Here is a 24,261-nt window from a genome sequence, read left to right as displayed (position 1 = left end):
GCCAGAAACCAGTCTGGGTCGCAGAGGCTCACACACAGCTAGGAATCTCTCTGGCACAGGTTAGGGGCTGGTAAATGCTCCACAAAAGACGTGTGTTGTCTTCCAGCACCTGACTGCAGGCTGCAGTCTGAGAGGATAACTCTCAGCTGGCAGGGATTCAGGGCTTATCAGCTTTCTGAAAGAACCGCCGACTTCTCCTGACCGTTTCCCACTGTTGGTGCCATCTTGTGACTCTCCTCTGTTGCGGGGTCATCGGGGGTTGCCTGTTTAACTCATCACCTGATTCCTTAGTCTCTGACTCTGCTGCCTCAGACTGCTGTGTGTGTTCTGGAACAGCAGCCGGACCTGCTTCGGCTATTTCTTGGGAACTGACAGCTGGGCTCTGCCCCCCAGGTACCCCTGCGTCGTCTGGAGGGCTGTCAGTATCCCCTTCCTCCTCACTGTCTGAGACCGGGGACGTGACAACACCTACCTTTGTCAACCTCTCCTCATAGCTTGATGGCTTTCTGCAAGTGGCCAAGCTTTGATATAGATACAGATAGACCTAGAGGCCTCTAGGTCCAGTCCCTGGCTTCCCCAGTTAGCGCCAAGGAGGTGAGCCGGACTGGGTGGGTCATCTGCCTGAGTCTTTGGTGGGTGGCAGGCAAAGCAGATGGAGCCATGGTCTGTCATGGTGTGAGGATCTCTGTCCAGAGTGGCCTGTAGGCGGGGCAGAATATCAAGGGCCGGGTCTTCTTCGTAGGAGCAGGGCAAGCAGTAGCTCAGTCAAGATCTGAGGAGTGCATGAAGGAGCTGGTGGGGAGTGGGAGGAGGGGAAACATCTGTCCTCTCAAACTTAAGCAAAGGGAAGCCACGTTCTGCAGAAATGGAAGCTATGGCAAGAATTATGGAGGCTGTCCCTTTCCCCAGCTGTATTTCTGGCTTCTGAGATCTAGCCAACCATTGCCTGTGGACTTCCACTGTGCCTTCACTTGTGCCTCTTCTCCCCAGATTCCTTCTGTGTCTTTGGTATTTCTCTGTCTCAGTGTTTATCTTTTGTTCAGTGCTTCATTCTTTAGAGACCGAAGAAGCCACACCTGTGACTTCTGATCCTCCACCCCCTGGGCTAAGCTGTTCAAGCTTGTTTGGACCCTGGCCTCTCATCCCTTGTGACCAGCAAGCACTGGCCAGCTGGTTGCAGTGATGGCAAAGCCATGCAGGGTGGCAGGAGGGGGAGAACTCACGGCTTGGGGCTAAACCTGATGTGGCATGGGGAGGGAGGGGAGATGTGTTAATCACCCAAATCAATCCCCCCGCTCTGCAGCTCACTCGGCTGTTTCTCCACCCTAGATCCCTGCTCTGGCTGACGCTGGCTTCCGGGTCCTTGCCTTGGAAATGAAAGGCTACGGAGATTCCACGGCTCCACCAGGTGAACTGCCATTCGGCTCATAGAGCAGACTTTAAGGTCGTTCACACTTGTTTTTGTAAGTGGGACCGGGAGGGCTGAGGGAGGGGAAGGCAAGATTTCACTTACTTTCCCCACCCCCCACCCCGCAACGATCCTGTGGCCATGCAGCTCATGCGCCCACACGAGCAGTTGCTGCACAGCCGTCTGGAGGCCGGGGAAATGCAGCCCAGCCCTCAGAAATCCCATGAGGAGCGTGCTGCATGGAGGGATTTCTAGCAGCCACACAATGAGCAGCCACAAAACCAGGTAATGGGTTAGAAGGCTGCGCTTGTGCCCTTCTGTCTTGGTAATAGCTGGGGTAAAACACTCAGACTATCCAGCAGGGCAGCACCGGGATTGGGCCCGATCCCGGTGCGTCACACGAGTCATCCTACCTAGGACCAGCTGTGCAAATCTGGGTAGGGCTGCTCATGTGAACAGACTCTTTGCCTAATTAACATGTGAAGCTGCTTTATACGGAGTCATCCTCCTGGCCCATCTAGCAGAGTCTACTTTGACTGGCAGCAGCTCTCCCTGGCCTCTTGCAGAGGTGGGGCCCTTCCCTTGACATGGACAGTTTTGTTACCTCCCTCTGGAATTACAACCCCGGATTGCTTTCAGCCTGTCCACTGACATGCTACCTAGCTGATGTCCTGACTGGCTCCTTCCACAAATTTTTATTTGTTTATTTTACGTATTTCTATACCACCCCAAATTTGCATCTCTGGACAGTTCACAGTTAAAATCATACAAACATTAAATCAACCAACAATTAAAATATGTAAACATTAAAATCATTTAAAACCCAACATTTAAAAATACTAAAACTATAAATCTAAAAGCCTGGGTGAATAAGTGTGTCTTCAGTGCCTTTTTAAAAAGTTGCCAGAGATGGGGAGGCTCTTCTTTCAACAGGGAGCTCATTCCAAAGTCCTGGGGCAGCAACGGAGAAGGCCCCGTCCCCGAGTAGCCACCAGACTAGTTGGCGGCAACTGCAGGCGAACCTCTCCAGATGATCTCAACAGGTGGTGGGGCTCATGGTGAAGAAGACGTTCTCTTAAAGACCCAGAGCCCAAGCTGTTTAGGGCTTTATAGGTAATAACCAGCACCCTGTATTTTGCCCAGAAACGTATCAGCAGTCAGTGTAGTTCTTTCAATGCAGGAGTAATATGGTCTCTCCTAGATGACCCAGAGACCAACTTGGCTGCTGCATTCTGGACCAACTGTAGTTTCTGGACTACATACAATAGCAGCCCCACATAGAGCGCATTGCAGTAATCCAGCCTAGAGGTTACCAGCATATGTACCACCAATCGGTGTTGCATTGGCTACCCTCCAGTCCTCTGGTACAGAGCCTGACTGTAGGGATAAGTTGCATATTCTTGCAAGGTGGTCGGCATTTTCACGTTTGGACTCTTGGGTGGGTTCAGACCAGTCCAATTTCCTGCATGTCAGCCCCTCCTCCCACCAAGGCAAGGGCCAGTTGTCCTATGGCTACAGAAGGAAGGGGAAAGAGCAATCCGCCCTAACCACTAGCCAGAGGGAAACTGACTACTGGGAAGCTACAGCCACGGCCCCTCCCTCCAAACACAAACAGGCCTAACTGTAAGCAGCTTTCAATGCCACTGAGCAACAGCTGTTTTGCACCACCTTGCAAGGCTATGCACTTGACAGGCAGGCAGTTCTCTTGTTTAACGTCTGCGCAAGCAGATGATAAGGCATCATCTCATACTGTGAGGGAGGAGGCAATGGCAAACCCCTCCTGTATTCTATCAAAGACAAGCACAGGGCTCTGTGGTTTCCAGGAGTCGACACCGACTCAACAGCACACTTTACCTTTACCACCCCCAAACACACAGCCTGGGTCACACATTTCAGAATTATAATACTGAGCTGGTTTAACACTGCTTAGAATTTCCAGGTATTTCCTTTTGTGAGATAAAGACTAAGGGAACTGGTTGAACTGGTTTTCTAAAGTCACTGTAAGACTTGGAGAAGACTGGAATGAAAGAGTGGGTGATTTTTGGCCTTTCTGCTGCCTGTGATTTGGGGTTTTTTAAAGTTTCTCTGTAACCCTGAGGTGTTCTTTTGTATCTTCCTCTCATTTTCCTCTTTTGACTGTGTCATTTAAGTGATTGCTTAAAAGTTTGAAGACAGTTTAAACATGAATTTGTTTGCAAAATGTATAGATGTGCTAAGGTTTAGAGCAGGAGGAGGAAACCTTGGCTCCTCAGCTGTTGCTGAACAATAGCTCCAGCTCTCTCAGCTAGAGAGCCAAGGTTGCCTGCCCTTGGTTTTAAGAATAATGTACAAATGCAATTGTCATGAAATCAGAGGTAAGATGTATCCGGAGAGGAGAACTGGTCTTGTGGTAGCAAGCCTGAATTGTCCCCTTGCTCTAGTTGCATATGAATGGGAGACTAGAAGTGTGAGCACTGGAAGAGATTCCCCTTAGGGGATGGAGCTGCTCTGGGAAAGGCAAGAAGGTTCCAAGTTCCCTCCCTGGCAGCATCTCCAAGACAGGGCTGAGAGAGACTCCTGCCTGCAACCTTGGAGAAGCTGCTGCCGTAGACAATACTGAGCTAGATGGACCACTGGTTGGACTCAGTATATGGCAGCTTCCTATGTTCCTTTCTTTCTGTTTGGACAGAGGCTTGTATGTAATATTGCGTATTATGCAGCATCTCAAAGACTACGTTGGTACTAAATACATTCAGCGAACAAGCAAGTTTGAAATCCAAGCCAGTCCTGCCTACGTTGCCCTGCCTTTTTGTCCACCATGAGTGCAACAAAGAGAAGAAATCTGAAACTGCTGTTTCCATGTATATTACCTGCCCTGGTGGGGGTGGGGGGATAATCTGGAATCCACACCTGGATAACAATAAAGCCACCCAGCTGCAGCATTTCAGACTCCCAAGGGTTGGCAGTTCAGCTCCCGTCCCCAGAGAAGTAAGCCTAGGATTGAGTTTCCCCAGGCGGATGCAGGGACGTCCACTTGTGGCTCTCTTGGATCTTGTTCCATGGCTGTCTGCAAGACTGAAGGGCCCTGTCACTTAACTCTTGTTTAACTATCTTGCGTGCCACTGCCAAAGAAAATTGAGATTGAATAGGTCTGCAGCATTTAGAGCTAAGATAGAAGGCACTTGAATCTGGGTCAGCATTTTCAGCTTTGCTATCCGGACCAGCCCTGAAATCTAGTCCAAAAAATCCTAGCCAGCCCAGGACTTCTCATTATTTCCAACCCCTTTGCAAGCGCGATAAGCACTGGCAGGCAAACCTCTTCAGGATGCTACCGGCTGTCTACGTGGAACACACTCAGGCTTGCTAAAATGTTTGGTCTAAAAGCTTGATCATGGCCATTTTGGAGGTCCTCCTCCTCCACCTAATGGTGCAGCAGGAAATGACTTGCCTAGCGAGCCAGAGGTTGCCGGTTTGAATCCCTGCTGGTACCTCTATCGGGCAGCAGCAATATAGGAAGATGCTGAAAGGCATCATCTCACACTGCGCGGGAGAAGGCAATGGTCAACCCTTTCTGTATTCTACCAAAGACAACCACAGGCCTCTGTGGGCGCCAGGAGTCGACACGACACCGACTCGACAGCACCTTTTACCTTTGACCACCACCACCACCACTACTACTGTGACTACTACAATTACAGTGGTCCCTCTTCTTACGAAATTAATCCGTTCCGAATGCACATTTGTAAGTCGAAAAGTTCATAAGTCGAAAAGCGGTTTCCCATAGGAATGCATTGGGAACGGATTAATGCGTTCCGGAGCCTAGAAAAAAGTCCCAGACCCCCAGTAAGGCTTGCAAACTGCACAGGAACATTTCTTTTCAAGAATAAACAGGCAGTAAACAGGCAGGCAAGTCAAGGAAACCGCATGTAAAATTCGTAAGTCGAGGAAACCCCATCTGAAAATTCGTAAGTCGAAAAAACCGCATCTAAAACCGGATCTAAAACTGCCGTTTGTAACTCGAAAAATACTTATGTCGAGTAGTTCGTAAGTCGAGGGACCACTGTATTTATATACTGCTTTTCAACCAAAGTTCTCTAAGCAGCTTACATAGAAAAACAATGAAGATGGTACCCTGTCTCCAAAGGGCTCACAGTCTAAAAGAGACCGAAGGTGGACACCAGCAACAGCCAGTGGAGCGGTGCTGTGCTGGGGTTGGACAGGGCCAGTTGCTCTCCCCCTGCTAAATAGAAGAGAACTGCCGTTTTCAGAGGTTACCCTTTGCTCAGTTCCCTTGCTGAATGAGGTCCTCAGAGCTGGGGAGGAGGCTATATAGAGGGTGGCAGGCCAGGAGAGGCTGTTCAAATGAAACTTCACTTGGAGCACCTGAAGTTCCTCTGTGTGGGGCAAACCACAGGCTCTGTGAAGCCCCCAGCAGGTTAGCTAAGAATCGGAAATCAGCCTTTGTTGGCAGTAATTTTAGGGGGGGGAGGGGCTGTGTAACCCATTCCCTGCCAGGTCCACTCAGCTTCTTTGCATTGTGGGTTGACTTTGAACAGAAGCAACCGGCATGAAAAGCGCTAAGCAGACCCTCTTCTGCCTTCACTCCGTTTGAAATTGCAACGCTCAGAGGCTACGCTCCATTTTTTTTAAAATGGCACTTTGCTAACGTGCCGTAGCATGTGACATGTAATTCATTGTGGGTCTCTTCTCCTACTGTTGATGAAGAGGGTGGCCTTGGAGGCTGGAAGTTAGCCAACCTGGGAACACTAGAGCAGAGATTCTCTGAGGGAGGAGAGCTGGTCTTGTGGTAGCAAGCCTGAATTGTCCCCTTTGCTAAGCAGGGTCTGCTTTGGTTTGCATTTGAATGGGAGACTATATGTGAACACTTTAAGATGTTCCCCATAGGGCATGGGGCTCCTCTGGGAAGAGTGTTCCAAGTTCCTTCCCTGGAACTTGGGAAGGTTCAAGGTTCCGTCCCTGGCAGCATCTCCAGATAGGGCTGGGAAAGATTCCTGCCTGTAACCTTGGAGAAGCTGCTGCCAGTCTGTGTAGACCAGGCATCCCCAAACTGCGGCCCTCCAGATGTTGCTGAACTACAACTCCCAGCATACCCAGCCACAATAAATTGTGGCTAGGGATGCTGGGAGTTGTAGTTCAGCAACATCTGGAGGGCCGCAGTTTGGGGATGCCTGGTGTAGACAATCCTGAGCTAGATGGACCAATGGTCTGACTTGGTAGAAGGCAGCTTCCTATGCTCCTATGATTCTCGAACTTGGCACCCCCTGCTCTGATTATACTGCCACTTCTTGTCCTAGGAAAGCGTCCAAAAGTGTGCTGCTGTGGTGTCAGAAGGGCCAGACACAAGCACAAAATCCAAATCATGGGGACAGCTGCAGATTAATTAGGGATATTTGCCATGAGAGCTATATGCAACCTGATGTTCAGATGCAATCTACCTTGCATGTTGACGTCCTTTTTGCAGTTAGGATGTTGGCCCTGAGAATCCCTCTGTGGTGGACAGAGTCTCTCTCCCTGCCTACATTCTTCCATGGAAAGCGCGTCTCTTTCTGTGTCAGGCTAAGGAAGCAAACCTAGCTGTGTAATAAGCTCTTGCAGGGGCTGAAAGGTGCAATTTTCACATGGAGAGGCACATGGCAGCTCTTGAGCATTAAAAATAAATTTAAGGGCACTAAAATGGCTTCAATAATTCATGTTGTTGTTGCAGACATAGAAGAGTATTCCCAGGAAGAAATATGCAAGGTAGGTCATAGCATTCAAAAGCAAATCCCTGTTTTGTGTACCTTAGACACAGACACACTGATCCTGCACAAATATTTAAAATGGGAGTATACTCGATTTTGGGGATGTAAGCCAAACTGGGGGGTGGGTGGGGCAGTTTAAATGTGCCTATGTGGATGTTAGCTGCTAGCAAAATATTGGGCAGTTGAACATCAGCTCACAGCTTGATAGCAGGCTTCAATTCTGGCAAATGTGGGAATGTTATTGTGTGACTTCGTCCAGGGGGCAATGAATGTTGGAATGCTTCCCCCTAACTAAATTCTCCCCTCAAGCACTGTATCTCCTAATTAGGAGACTGTTCCAAGTGCTGTGTGTTTTTGTCATGAACTTTTTTTTTTAATGGCCCTGGAAGCTTTGTGTTAAATGGGATAGAACATTTTGTCTAAAGTAAGCAGAAGTAAAATGAAAGTAGAAGGGTGGTGGTTCTGGTCCAGAGGTTCACTGATGCGATTCCAACAAGAATCAAATTGCCAATATCATTCCCAGATGTTGGTTATTCATTCATTCATTCAGTTTATATACCGCCCTTCCAAAGTGACTCAGGGTGGTCTACAACAGAATAAAAACAATTAAAACCAGTTAATTAAAATCAAAACTATAAAACCAGAATAAAAAACTATTAAACATTCAAACAATTAAAAATCGTGGAAAACCAGGGCAAACATTTAAAACAATTTAAAACAGTTTACAACAGTTTAAAAGGCCAGGCCAAACAGATAGGTTTTAAGGGCCCTCCTGAAAGTCAGTAATGAATTCAAATTATAGATTTCTGCCGGGAGTGCATTCCATAGCCCAGGAGCAGCTACAGTGAAGGCCTGCCTGTGAGTCACCACCAGACGAACCCTTGGTAATTAGAGACGGACTTCTTCAGATGACCTTAACGTGCGGTGGGGATCATGCAGAAGAAGGCATTCTCTAAGATATGATCATATGTTGGTGATTTGATCAAAACTGAGCAACAGAACAAAATCCATTTGCAGTGGAGAATTTTCCCAAGGTAAATTGCCCCAGTTGTTTGTCCATTTGGCCCAGAGTGGTGATCTACTAATCTTGGTTTCTTGCATGCTTGAGTGCAGGCAGTGCTGGGCGTGTGCAGGGTATAGACCCATCAGCTTTCATGCCAATTGCAATCTGCCTCAGCAGGTAACAACTAGTTGGTAGATGCAGCTGCTGCTAGAAAAAGTAGGAAGCTGCCAGTCGCTAGAAAAGAACTAGAAGGTTGACCATCAGTGTTCTTTTTTCCTTCCTTAGGATCTGGTGGTCTTCCTGGACAAAATGGTAAGGTGTTAATATGCCTACACTTTTGTGTATGAGTCTGTATTTGGATCATCCCACTTTGCTGGCCACGTGGACCGGCTCTAACTTCTCTCGCTCTTTGCATGTTAGAAATGGGGGATGCTGTTAGAAGAAAGAAAACAAGAAGGAAGCAAACTCAAAGGTGCTGAATGAATTGGTATTGTCTTTATTTTGTAGCCCGACGTGTTTCTAGCGTTGCTCTTCCGCAGAAGCAGATATGCTGTATCTTTGTTCTCTTATTGGAACATATATCCTGCATTAGCGGGAATCTCTAACCTCAAATACAGGATAGATTTTCCAATAAGGGAACAAAGATACCGCATATTTGCCTTTGAGGAAGAGCAACATTCAAAATGCACCAGGCTACAAAATAGACAGTACCAACTCGTTCAGCACCTTTTGGTTTCTTTCCCTACCCCCCACTCCCACCCCTTTCTTTCTTTCTGGCTTCTTGGTGCTGTGTTATCCCATCACCACCACCCGCTGCCTTTCTTGTTGTGGATGCCGATAGGACCAACATGGCTTGGGCTGATTACAGAGCCCATCATTCAGTCTGGGTAAAATTTGGGGTTGGCTTTTCCTGGCCGCCTAGAGTGGGGCGCTCTGTCAAGATTTCTAGTTTGGCACTAAAGCATCAGCCCTTGAACAGAGGCCATTCTGGTAGATCCGTTCTGGAGTTTGGTGTCCCCTGTTCTACGGTGGGGTGGGCAGACTCCAAGCTTGCAAGATCTACTACAAGTCCAACATCCACCAACCAGAGCCAGGTGGCAAAATGGTGGCTCAGGGGACAGGACGGTTACTTACTGCATCCCATTGCACTGTGATGGCCCACACATACAAGTACAGGACTGCTTCGGCAATTCTGCAGATCAGAGATGCTACACAAAGACTGGGTCAAAGTTGACCAGAAGTGCCAAAGGCAACCAACTCCTCTCTTACCGGTGAGTAACCCTGGGCCCGGAGACAAGGCCAAGGCCAGTCATGGCAGAGAATTTGGTTTACTTGCCATTTCACATGGTGCTCTTAAATGGTTAGGACTTGGAAACCCTTGCCAGTGTGCTGCACGTCACACAGAGATCTTCCAGTATGTCCCGTATACTTTCTGCCCACCTCTGTTTTTCTCATCCAAATCAATTTCATTGTTTGCAGCTTTCTTCCTTTGTTCCATTAACAACTTGACATGTTCTTTTGTATCCTGTCTAGGAAGAGATGGTAAATGAAATGGAAAAGCTGTTAAAACTCAGCCTGTTGTGTTGGAGTGTGGGAGGGGAGAGAAGAGTTATGGGAAGATCCCCTGTGACCTGCCAGGCAGCTGGAGCGAATGTTTTAATCAATTTTCTCTCCTGGCTAAGGAACAGTCTTTTCCTATCAGAGGCAGCAGCCTTTGTCAAGAGACTAATGCTTTCGTTGGCCAACCAGCCCAAAACGCACATGTGCTCCTTCTCTTCTATTGCCTTGTTGTGCCTAATCTCCATTTCCAGATTACAAATTTAGATTGCCTCTGAAGCTTCTTCTGACTTTTATCTCGGTACATGGGATGACCTGGGGCGGGGGTGTTCTCATGACCACCTCAGCCTGTGGCACCCATGGTTCCAGGAGCATCAGCCAGCTGCATCATGGTTTCCAGAGCATCTTGATTTGCAGCTGCATCAGCCTTTGATGGCATGACCACACCCATGCCTGTCCCTGGAGGTCTACTGTGGAGGTTCTGCTCCAGGTGCCATCTCTCAGAGATGGCCCTTGAGTGGGGGGGGGGGCCCTCCTCAGTGGTGCTGGCACCACAGCTATGGCATTGTGTCCCTGGAGAGGCTCTCCTAATTACCTTTCTGTAGAGCTCTCATTTCCATCTTCACTTTTTTTAAAAAAGTTCTTCTAGCTTTGACTCTGGTATGATGGCTGGAAGGAACATCTTGAGCTGTGTCAGTGGTTGCACTGTTTGTAGCTTGCTTTCCTCAATCAAAGTAAACTTATGAGATCACCCAGCTCTCTCTCTGTGTGTGTGTGTGTGTGTGTGTGTGTGTGTGTGTGTGTGTGTGTGAACTTCACAATGCCTGGACCGATTTGCACCACACTTGGTATGGTTGTAGTGACACATAGGGACACCTCAATGGCGTAGTTTATGATGATGTCATTCAACCCAATTCAAGATGGTGGATGCATGACTGTTTGAAGCACAAGTGTGGGCTAACGTATGAAGATGGTAATTATCAGTTAATATGATCATGAGAGGAAAGTAGGCAGATCAGTTCTTACTGGAACTTTCTGTTCTTGTTTCTTTAGCTCGGTAGTCTTCAATATTTTTCAAAGAGGGGTACTTTTTGAAAGAGGGCAAAAACAAAACAGCTTTGGTGTAAATGCCATTTCCCGCTCTGCTGACCTCCACCAAGTACTTGGGGAGAGCTGCTTTAAGAGGAACAGAGCCCCCTTCCTCAGCAGAGTGCTGGGGAGTGTAGTTCTTCCCAACACTCTCCTTATACAGCTCGCTCACTCTATCATATTTTTATACCGCCTGATATGTGCATCTCTAGGTGGTGTATATAATTTAAAACACAACAAATATAAAACCAAGTGAAAACAGTTAAAACAATTTCACAGAATAAAAGTTTTTTAAAATCTCATAAAAACAAATTAAACAGTTTAAAATGAATTTCATTGAAAAGCCTGAGAAAACAGGTGTGTCTTGTGGGTCTTCTTAAAAGCAAATAGAGAATGAGATTCTCTTATTTTTGACAAGGAGCATATTCCAAAGACCCGGGGCAACCACAGAGAGGGCCTGGTCCCCAGTCGCCACCAAACAAGCCAGCGGCAACAGTAACCAGACCTCCCCAGATGACCTTAATAGGCGACAGGGTTCATGACAGAGAAGGTGCTCTCTTAGGTACCTGGGACCCAAGCCATTCAGGGCTTTATAGGTAATAACCAGCACTCAGTATTTCACTGGGAAACATCGGCAGCTAGTGCAGTTCTTTTAAAATCAGTTTTATATAGTCCTTTTGGGTTGAGCCAGAGACCAGTCTGGCTGCCACATTCTATACTACGTACAAAGGCAGCCCCACATTGAGTACATTACAGTAGTCAAGCCTGGAGAGTACCAGCATATGTACTACTGTCATTTACCTCCAAAAATGGGCATAGCTGATGTATCAGCCGAAACTGATAAAAAGCGCTCCTGGCCACTGCCACAACCTGAGAAACCAGAGAGGGTTTAGGATCCAGGATCACTCCCAAACAACATTTCTGATCTTTCGGGAGGAGTGTAACCCCATCCACAACAGGCAGATCTAACCCATCTCTTGAGTCCCGACCCCCACCACAGTCAGTACCTCCATCTTATTTGGATTCAGATTCTGTTTGTTATCCCTCACCCAGCCCATTACCACCTCCAAGCAGGCATGTAGAGAAGATATGGTTGATATGGAGAAATAGATATGGGTGTTCTCAGCATATTGATAACACCTTTCACCAAACCTCCTGATGATCTCTCCCAGCAGTTTCATGTAGATGTTAGAGCACTGGAGACAGTATATGGAGCCTTGTGGAATTCCATACTTTAGTTTTCGCTTTGCAGAGCAGCAGTCTCCAAGTGACACCATCTGGAATCTACCAGAGAGGTAGTAATGGAACCACTGTAAAACAGTGCCACCCAGTCCCACCTGCTTCAAGTGACCCAGAAGGTACCATGATCATCCTTGTGGGGAAAGCACCCATAGCTATACAGCCATTGGTTTTTAAGCAAAGGTAATTAATAAATCTCTAATACTGCAAAGCACAAGAAACTGCTGGATGCTGAACCCTGTACGTGCCCTCAGGAGGCCACCTGTCCTGAAAGCTTCTCCTTCCAATGGCTATGTCATCTGGGCAGGCCCCCATCCTGTGGCTACTCCTGTGGTATCTCCCTTCTGTTCTGAAAGCATGGTGGAATTCTGAAGGGGAGTGTTGCAAGGTCTGGCTTTCCCCAGCATGGGTTATGTGTTCCTTAGAATGCAGAAGTCTTCAGCTATTTCTTTGATGCAGTGTGAAAAAATACTATCCAATGCATTTTATAGAATGGATAGAATACTTCACCAAATAGTCTCTTCAATTCTAATTAATGGATTGGCGAATGTTCTTTCCGAGTCTTCTCAAAGGTGATGTTTACCCATGTAACTTCCGTGCAAGTGTGTTCTAGTTCTCTCAAGCACTGGGAAATGGTACCTGGACCACACAGAAAGCCAAATTCACGGTTTGTTGGTCAAGCCAGTTGCAGATTTCATCCAAGGATCAGTTCTGCTCAGCCAATGAGGAGATTTATTCTCTGACTCCCTTCTGGCCAGTCCTACTTCACTGACCTTTTCCAACTGCGTGGCCTCTTTTTCACTCTTTTGATAGATGGCCAGGCCTTGAGTGGGGAGCCAAAGAGAGAGGTCACCAGATCATTGCCTTGTATGTTAAATAACGATTCCTCCTTTTAACCTCTCTGGGGACATTAATCTGCCTTGACAATATAATTAGGGTTGTAGTTCAGAGTGTCTGCACCATTGAAAGGATGGAATTGATTCAGGATTTATTAAAATGTGAGAGGTGCATAGAGGAAGAATGTTTTGAAGTGTTGGCGGGAGATAGGAAGCAGAAATGTTGGTGTCAGCAGGTTTTTCTGTTTTCTCTGGTGAAGCATAAAATCTTGCAAAAGCTTTAGAATACCATTTTGAAGGACGGCTCCAACAAAAGGTTGCATTTCTTTTTTCCTACCAGTATTGGGACTAGTGCTTTTAAAACCTGTTCATAACCATTCTGGAGTTTGCAGGGGGGTGTCCAAGTTTGCAGATGAAACCGAATTATTCAGGTGGTGAAAACCAAAATGGATTGCAAAGAGCTTCAAAATGATCTCCCTGAACTGGGTTAACAACCAATCTTTATTATGGTCAATGACCAGTAACCAGAAAAATACAATATTTACATGCTTCATTACAAGAAGGCAAACACTAAACATCTGACTATATGCCAATCTAAGAATTGTCATTGGCAGTAAGGTCTTGCTGAGGCAGTGGTGAATAGGCAACAAAAGGGCAAATGCAGTTTAGTGTAAAAAGATGTATACTGTGGTGAAAAGATATCCTAACTTTGCATATATGCTGATGGGGGTCTGGCCTGGAGGTGACAAAGAAAGACAGATTGGAATTCTGGAGGGTAGAGTAACTCAATGTGTAGCAGCTGTGAAAAAGGCAAATTCCATGCTGGGGACTATTGGGAATTAAAAGTAAATATATTTATAATGTCCTTAGGCAAAGCTGCAGTGTGATCATACTTGGGATTACTGTAGATAGTTCTGGCCACCGCAGATGGCTGGAGCATCTTCCTCCTTGTGTGGAAAGACTATAATAGTTGGAGTCTTTAGTTCAGAAAAAACTAAGGTGGGTTTTATAAAATTATGATAGAGGTTTGTAGAACTGTGCATGATGTGAAGAAAGTAAGTAAACTAAAGCTGTGCGGTGTTCCCAGACTATGGGAAACATCTCTATCAGGCAGCAGAGATATAGGAAGATGCTGAAAGGCATCGTCTCATACTCTGTGGGAGATGGCAGTGGTAAACCCCTCCTGTATTCTACCAAAGACAACCACAGGGCTCTGATTACCAGGAGTTGACACCGACCCAACAGCACAACTTTACTTTATTATTTCTTGTTTACACAGTCAGTCAGGTGTTATTGACTGGTTTGTTTTATCCAGACATCGAATCCTTCCCAAGGACCTGGGAGGGCTGGATTTTATTATCAATATTGTTCTTGTTATGATAGATATCGTTGCAGAATATAGGCTTTTCCCAGTAAAGCTGCTTTTTGCAATTGGCTGATGGTGATTTCTGTGGCCCCTATGGTGGTGTTGGTGTTGGTGTTTTTATTATTATTTTTACATTTATATCCTGCTCTTCCTCCAAGGAGCCCTTTACTTACATCACTGCTGACATCATGAAACGTGGGGTGGAAAATGGTGACCCGGGCATGGTTTCAGGGCAACTTGGACCACCACTCCCCCCCGCCCCAGCCACACACTCATACAAATTCTAAAGCTGAAATTTCTCAAGAGAAAACGTTCACTTCGGTCTTGTGAACTAGAAGAACTGGTGGTGGTTCTTCCAGGCTGTTGATGTGCCAGAGATGGGAGGGCTAGTAGCTTTGCAGATCACCTTGCAAGGCTGGTATAATGGTGTTCTGACTGTGTGTTTCTGAAGAGTTGCTAGCAACTCTGAACTTCTGGGAATTCGGCAGACTTAAAATCCATACATACTTTCCCCATTTCCAGGAACACTTCTGAAATTCCTTGTTCTTACACACACCTACCTGTCTCTGACTCTTGCATATTCTCCAGTTGACTGACTGTAGTCGTTACACGTAATCCTGCCTCCAATGCGGCAGGTTCTCCCGCCTGTTATGGGAAATATTCCTTGTCATCTGTTTGTGCACCTCCTTGCTAAGGTCAGTAACTGTTCAGTGCCCTCTGAAGAATGAGATTCAATGGCTTGACTGACACCCGAAAGATTTGTTTAGGGGAGTGAAAGTTCAGCAGTTGATGGAGCAAGGACTTTGGAGCAGCTCCTTCATCTGACATCGGGGCATAGGGAAATGGCAGTAATAAAATTAACAGAAGTCAATGAATGTCGCCAAGGGCTTGAAATGTTTAATTCATGCTGTGTCCTTGATTTGCTGAGAAGCTGTTTTGCTCCTCTTGTTCAGTGGGGCGTATTTGTGTGTCTGTGGGGTGGGAGGAGTGCCTCTGCTGTTTTCTCCTGTCGCCTCTACAGATTGCCAAAACGGTGTGGGTAGATTTGGCTGTGTAAAAATCACTTCCCAGTCTTCTGTCACGCTCTAGTGTGACCAAGAGATAGAGCACAGAATAGGGCCATTCAGATGAGGGGATGGGACTACATTGATAGGAGCAGGCTGATTTTTCAGTGGTGGGGGTCACCAGGATTAGCCCTCTCAGGGTTGTCTGTAAGGACACCTCTTTAAGGCTCAGTTGAAACCCACCCCCTACCCCCGCCACCATTTCTCCACTCAGTTCGTGGGCATTTCGCAGCTAGAGATGGGACACTTGGGGAATTCTTATCTGATTAAGTGCCGTCAAGTCAGTGTCGACGCTCAGCAACTACATAGATGGATTCTCTCCAGGATGATCTGTCTTCAACTTGATCTTTAAGGTCTCTCAGTGGTGCATTCATTGTTGTCACAATCAAGCCTGGTTATTTGTGCCTCGAATAAAAGTTCTGGATTGATTTATTCTATGATCCGTTTGTTTTCCTGGTTGTCCATGGTATCCTCAAAAGTCTACTCCAGCACCAAAGTTCAAAAGCATCAGTTCTTTTTCTCTCCTTCTTCAAAGTCCAGCTTTCGCATCCATAGAGTATCATGGGGAAAAACATTGTCCGAACTATTCTAATCTTTGTAGGTATAGACATGTCACGGCATCTAAATATCCTTTCCAAGGCTTTCATTGCAACCCTAACAAGTGCTAGTCTGCGGTGTATTTCTTGACTGCTGGATCCTTTACTGTTGATGGTCGATCCTAAAAGGCAGAAGCTATCCACCACTTCAGTGTCTTCATGATCAGTTCTGAGGCTGATTGCTGTACCTGTTGTCATTAGTTTAGTCTTCTTTACATTTAGTTTTAGTCCCGTTTTTTTCACTGCGCTCTTTGAATTTCATTACTAAAGCTTGCAGATCATCTGCATCCTCAATTGTCAGAGTGGTGTCATCAGTGTAACACAGGTTATTGATGTTCCTTCCTCCAACTTTAAAACCATGCTCATCTTCCAATCTAGCATCTAACTCAGGTTAAATACCCTACATGCTCAAACCTCTTTGAGGTGAGATTTGCCAGCCCTTGAAGCTCATATCTCTGCCCAAGCATGATGTACTTCACCTGCATCTCTAGGGATGCATATGAAATTCATGTAGTGATGAATGTGAAAGGATGGGATGCAAGCTGTAGAAAGGTGAGGCAAATGAGTCCCTTTCAGGGCCTTGCGTGTTACGGGGCAAGAGAGTTAAGATCTGTAGAAACAGGAGAAACCATGGTGTTTCCTGTATCCACCAGCCCATTTATCTTCAACAGTCTTCTTCCACAATACTTACTGCCCTCAATCGTGGGGGGAATCCTGTAGGCACAGAGTGTTACTCCAAAAGAGAAGGATCATTTACATAAGATCAGCCCTGCTGGATCAGGTCCAAGGCCCATCTAGTCCAGCATCCTGTTTCACACAGTGGCCCACCAGATGCCTCTGGGGAGCCCGCAGGCAAGAGGTATGTGCATGCCCTTTCTCCTGCTGTTACTCCCCTGCAACTGGTACTCAGAGGCATCCTGCCTTTGAGGCTGGAGGTGGCCCACAGCCCTCCGACTAGTAGCCATTGATAGACCTCTCCTCCATGAAGTCATCCAAACCCCTCTTAAAGCCATCCAGGTTGCTGGCTGTCACCACATCTTGTGGCAGAGAATTCCACAAGTGGATTGTGCATTGTGTGAAAAAGTACTTCCGTTTGTTGGTCCTAGATTTCCTGGCAATGAATTTCATGGGATCACCCCTGGTTCTAGTGTTATGTGAGAGGGTAAAAAATATTTACCTTAAAGATAGAGGATTTGTTTGACAAAATCCAAGCAAAAGTTGATTCTTTCCAAGAAATAAGCAGTTTGCATCACAACCAGATGCATTTCACTCTCATTCATTCTTGAGTCTCTTTCCTCCCAGCTTCTTCCTTAGCAGTTAGAGTCCAATTTACTCTGCAACCGTCGTCTGTTCAACTCCTCCTGTTTAATTCACTAAACCCCTAGGCCAAGCAACATTAAAAAACAAAAACCCAAAAACATTTTTAACCAGTCAGTTCTTCACAGGCACCATTTCAATATTTTTGTCTAGGATGGCAGAAAATGTGATGCCTGGCCTTGGAGAGCAGCCTCAGTGACATCCCAGAGTTCTGGTTCCGTTGCTTGCCGCCTTCCTCTTCACCCTCGCGCGCTTGCTGTGCTGTTGCTGATCTCTGCATGTGCAATTGTGGGGCCCCACCCCCATGGTTGGCTTTGTTGGGCTTATTTGAATTTCCTCCGCTGTGAAGGGGAACAGTTCTGATGATGCCTCTTTATTCTCACCCTGTGACCCCAATTCCAGTGGCTTTTCTTTGTCTAGTCGATTGAAGCCGGACCCTTTGCCTGCTTGTTCTCAACAGCCTGGTGGGTGTGTGAGGGTTCAGGCGCAAGAGCAGAGCATCGTTGCCTGCCTGGAAGCTCAAAGTGGAGGCCAGGGCAGGCTGGAGGTTGTAATCAGACTTGAATTTCCTTGTGAGTTCTCTCAGAATGCCAGGGATCACAAAGCAAGAGAGAGGTCATAAAAGAGTTTGCAACCCCCATCTTGCGGAGATAGCTCTGATCATTGTTGCAAGTATTGCGGGCAAATCAAAAGGCAGGTGCTGCTGAGTCAGTGTGCTATTTGTCAAAAAAGCTGTGTCTAAACAGATGCAGATGGTTTTGCAAACAGAGCTTTGATACGGCAAAGCTCTCCATGTAGTTCTGCTGAATAGGGATGTGTCAAACGTTCCAAGCACGGAACATTCCGACTCAAAACAGGCAGTTTCAAGTATTCCGAGCTCAAAACAGAACACCCTTCAAATGAAGGAACTGTTTTGAGTTGGAATGTACCGAGCGCCACTTTGGAGGCTGTTTTTTTCCCTTGCTGACACTGGCTTCCAATTGGCTTGCAATCTCCTTGCTGTAGGTTGGCTTGTTGTCACCATACAAATCAACTTCATTTGTATAACAAGCCAACCAAGAAGCAAGGAGATTGCAAGCCCGTCAGAAGCCAGTGTCAGCAATGGAAAAACCGCCTCCAAAGTGGCTCTCGGAACATTCTGAGCTTGTTTGATCGGATTTGCATTCCACTCCAAGCTCGGAATGGAACGCAAATCCTGTTCCGTGCACATCCCTTCTGCTGAGCACCTGCCTCTGGCCTCTCTGAGCCTTGTTTAGGCTTCTGGATCATAACCTCTGCCTGTTTAGCACCACACACCCATGTCTGATCCATCTGAAGAGACAGCCTGCTTTCCTGGAACTTGACCCCACTGAAGCCTGACGCTGGCTCACTACCACTACCAATACTTATCTACCACTTTTCAACAAAAGTTTCTAAAGCAGCTTACAAAGATATTAGATAGAGAGATGGGATGTTTCCCTGTCCCCAAAATGCTCACAATCTAAAAAGAAACATCAGGTAAACACCAACAACAGTCACTGGAGGGATGCTGGCCTGGGGCTGCCCAAAACTATGGGCCAGGGATGTTCCTTCCATGGCAGCCCTCCAGATGTGTTTGGCCTACAACTTCCATCATCCCTGGCCGTTGGCCACTCTGACTGGGGATGATGGAACTCATAGGCCACAGCTGGACACTCCTGCTCAAGGCAGTGTGGTTCCTTCCCCGTGCAGACTTGTGCAGTTTGCAGGGTACGTATCTCATCCTGGCACATGTTGTACTTACACAGCGCTACTGAGGATGGCTGCATTGGCTTGGTCAGTGTGCATGTTACACCCACGTGCCATGCTGGAGGATCGCTCCGATTGCAACCAACTTCAAACCCGAGCTGTCGATTCCCCGCCCTCTTGCTTTTCAGCCAGTTGTGGCAAATGCCCCCACTCCAAGGCCCAGAGTGTGCTGTGACCTCTGCGGGCAGGGTTATCTTTTTACTTCAGGGTCTGCTGCCAACCGGAAGCTCTCCAGCTGTTGCAGGACTACAACTTCCATCACCCCCAGCCACATATCTGTGGGTGATGGGAGTTGTAGTCCAGCAACAGCTGGAGAGCCTCAGGTTGGCCTACCCCGCTCTACTACACAATGGTGATCTCACCTTCTCCCTTTTTCTTTCATTCTTTCTTGCTTTTTCCTTCACCGCTGCTTTCCTCCCTCCCTCCCCCCCACTTCTCTCAGTGCCCTGGCAAGAGCCAGCTTAACATTTAATTAACTTTGGTGGGTGGGGGCAGGGCTCTGAACATGTGAGCACTCTCTGAACACAGAGAATTGGTGTGAGCAACCTGTTCTTGGGGAGATGTATGCAGCCTTTTTGTTTATTTTGCTTGCTGATTAAATGTCCCTTTTGCCATCTCCTGCCCAGCAATAATGATGGAGGGAGACTGAGGATTGTGACCCTGATCCTGGGAGAAGAGCTGGCTAGGACAGTACCCTCATGGCACGCGTTTAACTTGCAAAAATGACCTTTCTAGTGGGCTGTAAGGTGCTTAAGCCAATTGCATATTATTTCATGTAAAGCATTTCTGCCCCACCTGTTCGCCTTGCAAAGTCTTCAAGGTGGTTAAATAGCACTCAGCAGAGTCTCAGTTGCCTTGATTCCTTGCTAGATAACGTTTCCTGTCTTGCAAAGCCCTCATGCATCCTTCTGGGTAGAGGCTAGGGAATCTTTGGTGCTTAATAATTAGCCTGCTAATTAATGTGGCTTGTTTGCTCTGCTCCCAGAACTAGCCAAGCAAATCCCTTCTCCTATTCTGGGAAAATCTCAGCTGTTTGCAAATACATTTGCAGGATTAAATTAATTGTGAGTGTGTGTGAAGCTTCCCTGGGGATCTCTCCAGTGCTGTTCTAGGCCTCTCATATATATCAGCAAGAGGCATACCTCTTAACAGGCTACCTCCTTATCAGCCTATGTGCTCTGGAGCCCAAAGGGGCATCTCTCCTACACTTCCAGCTTGGAGTGTAAGCACCAGAGTGTCTGTCTGCTTTCTGCTTTTCAAGATTGCTCCTTGCCAGAGCAGGGCCCCGCTGTAAGGTGCCTTGAACCAGAGTCCTCTTGGGAGTCAGCCTTGCTTCCTCGTTATTAACACTTATTGAATGCTTATCTTTCTACAAAGCACTGTGCAAAGAACAAAATGGCGAGGTTCCTGCCTTCCATGCCTCTTGGCTTAACCAGTCAACCCAATTCAACAGACCTCAGTCCCACCATATTGTCTGTGCAGTTGTATTTAAAAGTGTCTACTGAAGAATCCAAACGGTGAAATGTTAAAATCACCCTCTAAAGCAGGGGTTCCCAGCCTGTGGTACTCCAGATGTTGCTGAACTTCAACTCCCATCATCCCCAGCCACAATAAATTGTTGTTGGAGATGATGGGAGTTGTAGTTCAGCAATGTCTGGAGTGCCATAGGTTGGGTCTAAAGCAAGCAGAATTTTTAAAAAGAACAGCAGAATTGGAGTAAGCCAATTAAAACAGTTCAGAAGCAACCCGAACCAGCTATCTGAAACATGTTGCTGTTGTCATCAGCAATCACAAGGCCCGCATGCCCAGGTGATTTCACCAAGGGACTCCAGTGGTGCCGTGACACAGGTGCAAGGTGTGTTTTCTGTTCCATGCTTATGATGCAGTGTGGTCTAGATTATGGGGGGTTGCTGTGGGGAGAAGGGCAAACCTGATGATCTTTCTGGTCCCTGTGGTCTCTGAACTTGTCCTTGAAGAGTGGCTTCCATCTGCCTGAACCTTCATAACATCTGTGACTTCAGAGCTAATGGGGATTAGAGAGAGACAGGCACATCTTCAGGGCCTCTTGTTGTACGGCCAGAAATGGAGAAATTGAGTTTGTTGCATAATTGATACAGAGGTCAAATCACCACCCAGAGGGCCCAGGGCTGATAAGAGAGCTTGAATTTCAGTCCTCCTGTGACACCACAGAAGCCAGGGAGAAATCTAATTAACACTTCTTTTCAGCAGCTGCTGTATACTGAACCATGCCACCAGCTTTTGAAACCAAAAGGAGTCAAGGAGCCCTTCTCTCCTTCATAATTGGTTTTGCGGTGTTGCTGCTCTTAGCTGTGTCACCCTGCCCACTAGTCTGTCCTCTCATTCTAGGGGAGGTCCTAATTCAAGGCGGGAGTTCAGTCTTGGGGGGCCCTGGTGCTGTTGGACTGCAGCTCCCATCATGCCCAGCCACAGTGGCCAAAGGCCCCCCTATTGCTTCCCCCACAACTGGTATTCAGAGGCATCCTCCTGAACCTGGAGGTAGGCTAGGGCACTAGCACTATCACATCAAGGTTAGTAGCCATTAATGGACTGGTCATCCAAGAACCTGTCTCCCCCCCCCTTTTAAAGCCTCCTGAGCTAATGGCCATCACCACATCTTGTGGTTGCAGATTCTAAAGAGTAATTATATGCTTCCCTTTTGTCTGTTAGTCAGTTTTATGGGATGACCCCTACTTCTAGGGCTTTGAGAAAGAAGACAAAAACTCTCTCTGTTTTCTCCACACCATGTTTTTTTTTAATAAGCCCCAGTCATGTCTATTTTCTAAACTTGAAAGCCTCAAGCACTGTAGCCCTTTTCTCATAAGGCAGGTGCTCTAGCCCCTGGATAATTCTGGTTGCCCTCTGCTGCACTATAGGAGATGCAGCCTCTGGAATGGTGTACAGTTTTCTAGATATACTGTCTCTTGTTTTCAGGCTTTTTCCCAATAGTGAGGTTTTTTTTTAAGTTTTCCTTTTAGAAACACTGAAACCCTTTCTCTTCTAACACTGCACACTGAGTTGATCTTTTTTTTTTTTAGATACATCTCTTCTTCCCCTTCATTGTTGACTTTTGCAGCAGCCACAGTCTGGGATTTGAGGGGCCCTTGGGTTCCAAAAAAGACCAAGCGAGTGGTGGACTCCACAAATACTGCGCTCTGAAGTCTCTCTATCTTGGGGCATTCTCATTCCCGCCACTTGACTGCTTCTGGCTCTTTTCAGCAAGCGCTGATTCTTTTCCTTGTCTGGAACCACCATATTGCTAGCAGGCGTGGACTGACGCAGAGGCGTAACTATAGGGGGGGCAGGGGGGCACGTGCCCTGGGCGCCATCTTTTCTGGTCACGTGGGGGGCGCCGCCATGACAAAAAAATTTTTTTTAAATTTCTTTTTGTTAATACAAATGTTTCCTGCTCAGTGCAACAGCGCTGCAGCAGTCAAGAGAGTGCATCAGCGCCCCCTCCCCCACGAGTGGTCCCTTCCGCGCTGCCCGCGCCCCCCCCCCATTGCTTTGCTGGCGCCTGGCAGCCAGTCAGTGGCCTGGCTTGGCGGCGGCGGCGGGCACTTGTGAGGAAAAACCTAAGTATAATGTAGTATGTTGGGGGGGCAGGGGGCGCCATTTCAGTGCTTGCCCCGGGCGCCGTTTTCCCTAGTTACGCCTCTGGACTGACGTGTGGGTTTTGGAGAAGGTTCAGGTCCAATTGCATTGCCATTTGGTGTCTATAAATTCAGCTTTCAGATATCAGCTCAGAGGCTGCATTTTCAGCGTTAGAGGTGGCCAGTTTGAGTTGTTGAGTTAAATCTGTGAAGATTTAAAAGTGCCCAGAAGATCTCTAAACTGAAGGCCTTACTTATAGGCTCTGTCTGAGGAGAGTGAATATACTGAGCCGGGTCTCACAATCCGCGAGACCCGGTTTCTTCGGGTGAGCGGGGAGGGAGCCACATGATTGCCAACTCCAAGATAGAGCCAGCGGGTGCTGGGGAGCTCGGGGGCGGTGTGGCCCCCGGAAGCCCCAGTATGCCCTGCGTGAGTGTGCAGGGCATACTGGGGAGACCCCTGGAGTCGGGAGGCAGCTTTTTGCCTCTTCCTTTTCGCTCCGCAAACCTGGTTTGGGGGCAGGGGTTCTTGAGCGGGTTACACAATAAAAACAATGGTATGAAACAGTTATTAAAAACAAAATATTAAAATTCTAATTAAAAACTTGCAAGAACAAGAGGGTCTTGAAGGTCTTCCTGAAAACAAACAGAGAAGGAGATGCTCTTATTTCATCAGAGAGCATATTCAAAAGCCCCGGGGCAGCCACAGAGAAAGCCACAGAGAAAGCCGGGTCCTGAGTCACCACCAGACAAGCCATAAGGGTGGAATTAACTCCTTCAGAAGCAGACACAGGTTTTTCTCTGAGAAAAAGTACTGGCAGTGTGTAGGAAGGAGAAGAACTCACCATTTTTCTTCAAGACAGAATAGACCAGGTAAGCCCCTCTTAAGACAATAATGCCATCGTGGTGGGGATGCCGGAATTGTAGTCCAACAACATCCAAGGGACCCAAGGTTGGGAACCACTGGTTTAGGATTATTTCACGTTACTGAATTCCTACCAAAAAGCATCTTCAAAAGCTTGTTAATAATACAAATTTGATACAAATAATACAAAATTGCATGCAGTAGTCTGCCTTTACCTCAAGGAGCTCAGGGTTGCACACGCAACTCTTCTCTGTTTATGCTCAGAAAAGTCCTGTCAAAGGTAGGTTAGGTGAAGAGAGTCAAGAGACAAACTAAACTGAGCTTATTTTGGCCCACAAACCATAAAAACAATAGCAAACACTTGCTCATTTAAATCTCATCTAAAAAACTAACAATCACGAAACAAGACATCATAAATTTTCAAAACAAATGCATGATTAATACAATGTAAAATTGAATTGAACTTAATAAAACCTGGCCCCTCTCAATAGTTTGAGTAGCTGCCACAAGAAATGCTGCTATATTTTCAGTAATTGTTGTGCTAAGAAAGGGCCACAGCCTGCTGGGTCAGGCAGAAGGGGGGTTGGGACCTGATCCCCACCAGTCCAAAACAGCACTCAGGACACCTGCTGGCTCTCCTACAATGATCTACAAACATGTAACCTGTTGTTTCCTACACAGAAGTTCCTTTCATGCAGGAACTGTGTATCAAGTGGCCACTATGGGAGGACCCCCACCATGTGTGTTCAGACCCTTGAAAGTGTCCCTGCTCAGCTGCTGGAGTAGAGAACTCTAAGGAACT

General features: G+C 47.0%; 1 protein-coding gene across 3 annotated transcripts in view; it reads left to right on the top strand.

Moving 5' to 3' along the window:
• The window catches only part of EPHX2 (epoxide hydrolase 2), a 91,706-nt gene that overhangs the window by 32,659 nt on the left and 34,786 nt on the right, over positions 1-24,261 (top strand). For all 3 annotated transcript variants that reach the window (XM_053249519.1, XM_053249539.1, XM_053249530.1), the window contains exons 8-10: positions 1,330-1,408; positions 7,113-7,147; positions 8,438-8,464. In XM_053249519.1, coding sequence (XP_053105494.1) covers positions 1,330-1,408; positions 7,113-7,147; positions 8,438-8,464 — 141 coding nt within the window. The remainder of the gene's footprint in view (positions 1-1,329; positions 1,409-7,112; positions 7,148-8,437; positions 8,465-24,261) is intronic.

Source organism: Hemicordylus capensis, chromosome 1, assembly GCF_027244095.1.
Source record: "Hemicordylus capensis ecotype Gifberg chromosome 1, rHemCap1.1.pri, whole genome shotgun sequence".
Classification (NCBI taxonomy): Eukaryota; Metazoa; Chordata; class Lepidosauria; order Squamata; family Cordylidae; genus Hemicordylus; species Hemicordylus capensis.
This window is presented reverse-complemented; position numbering and strand designations above follow the sequence as displayed.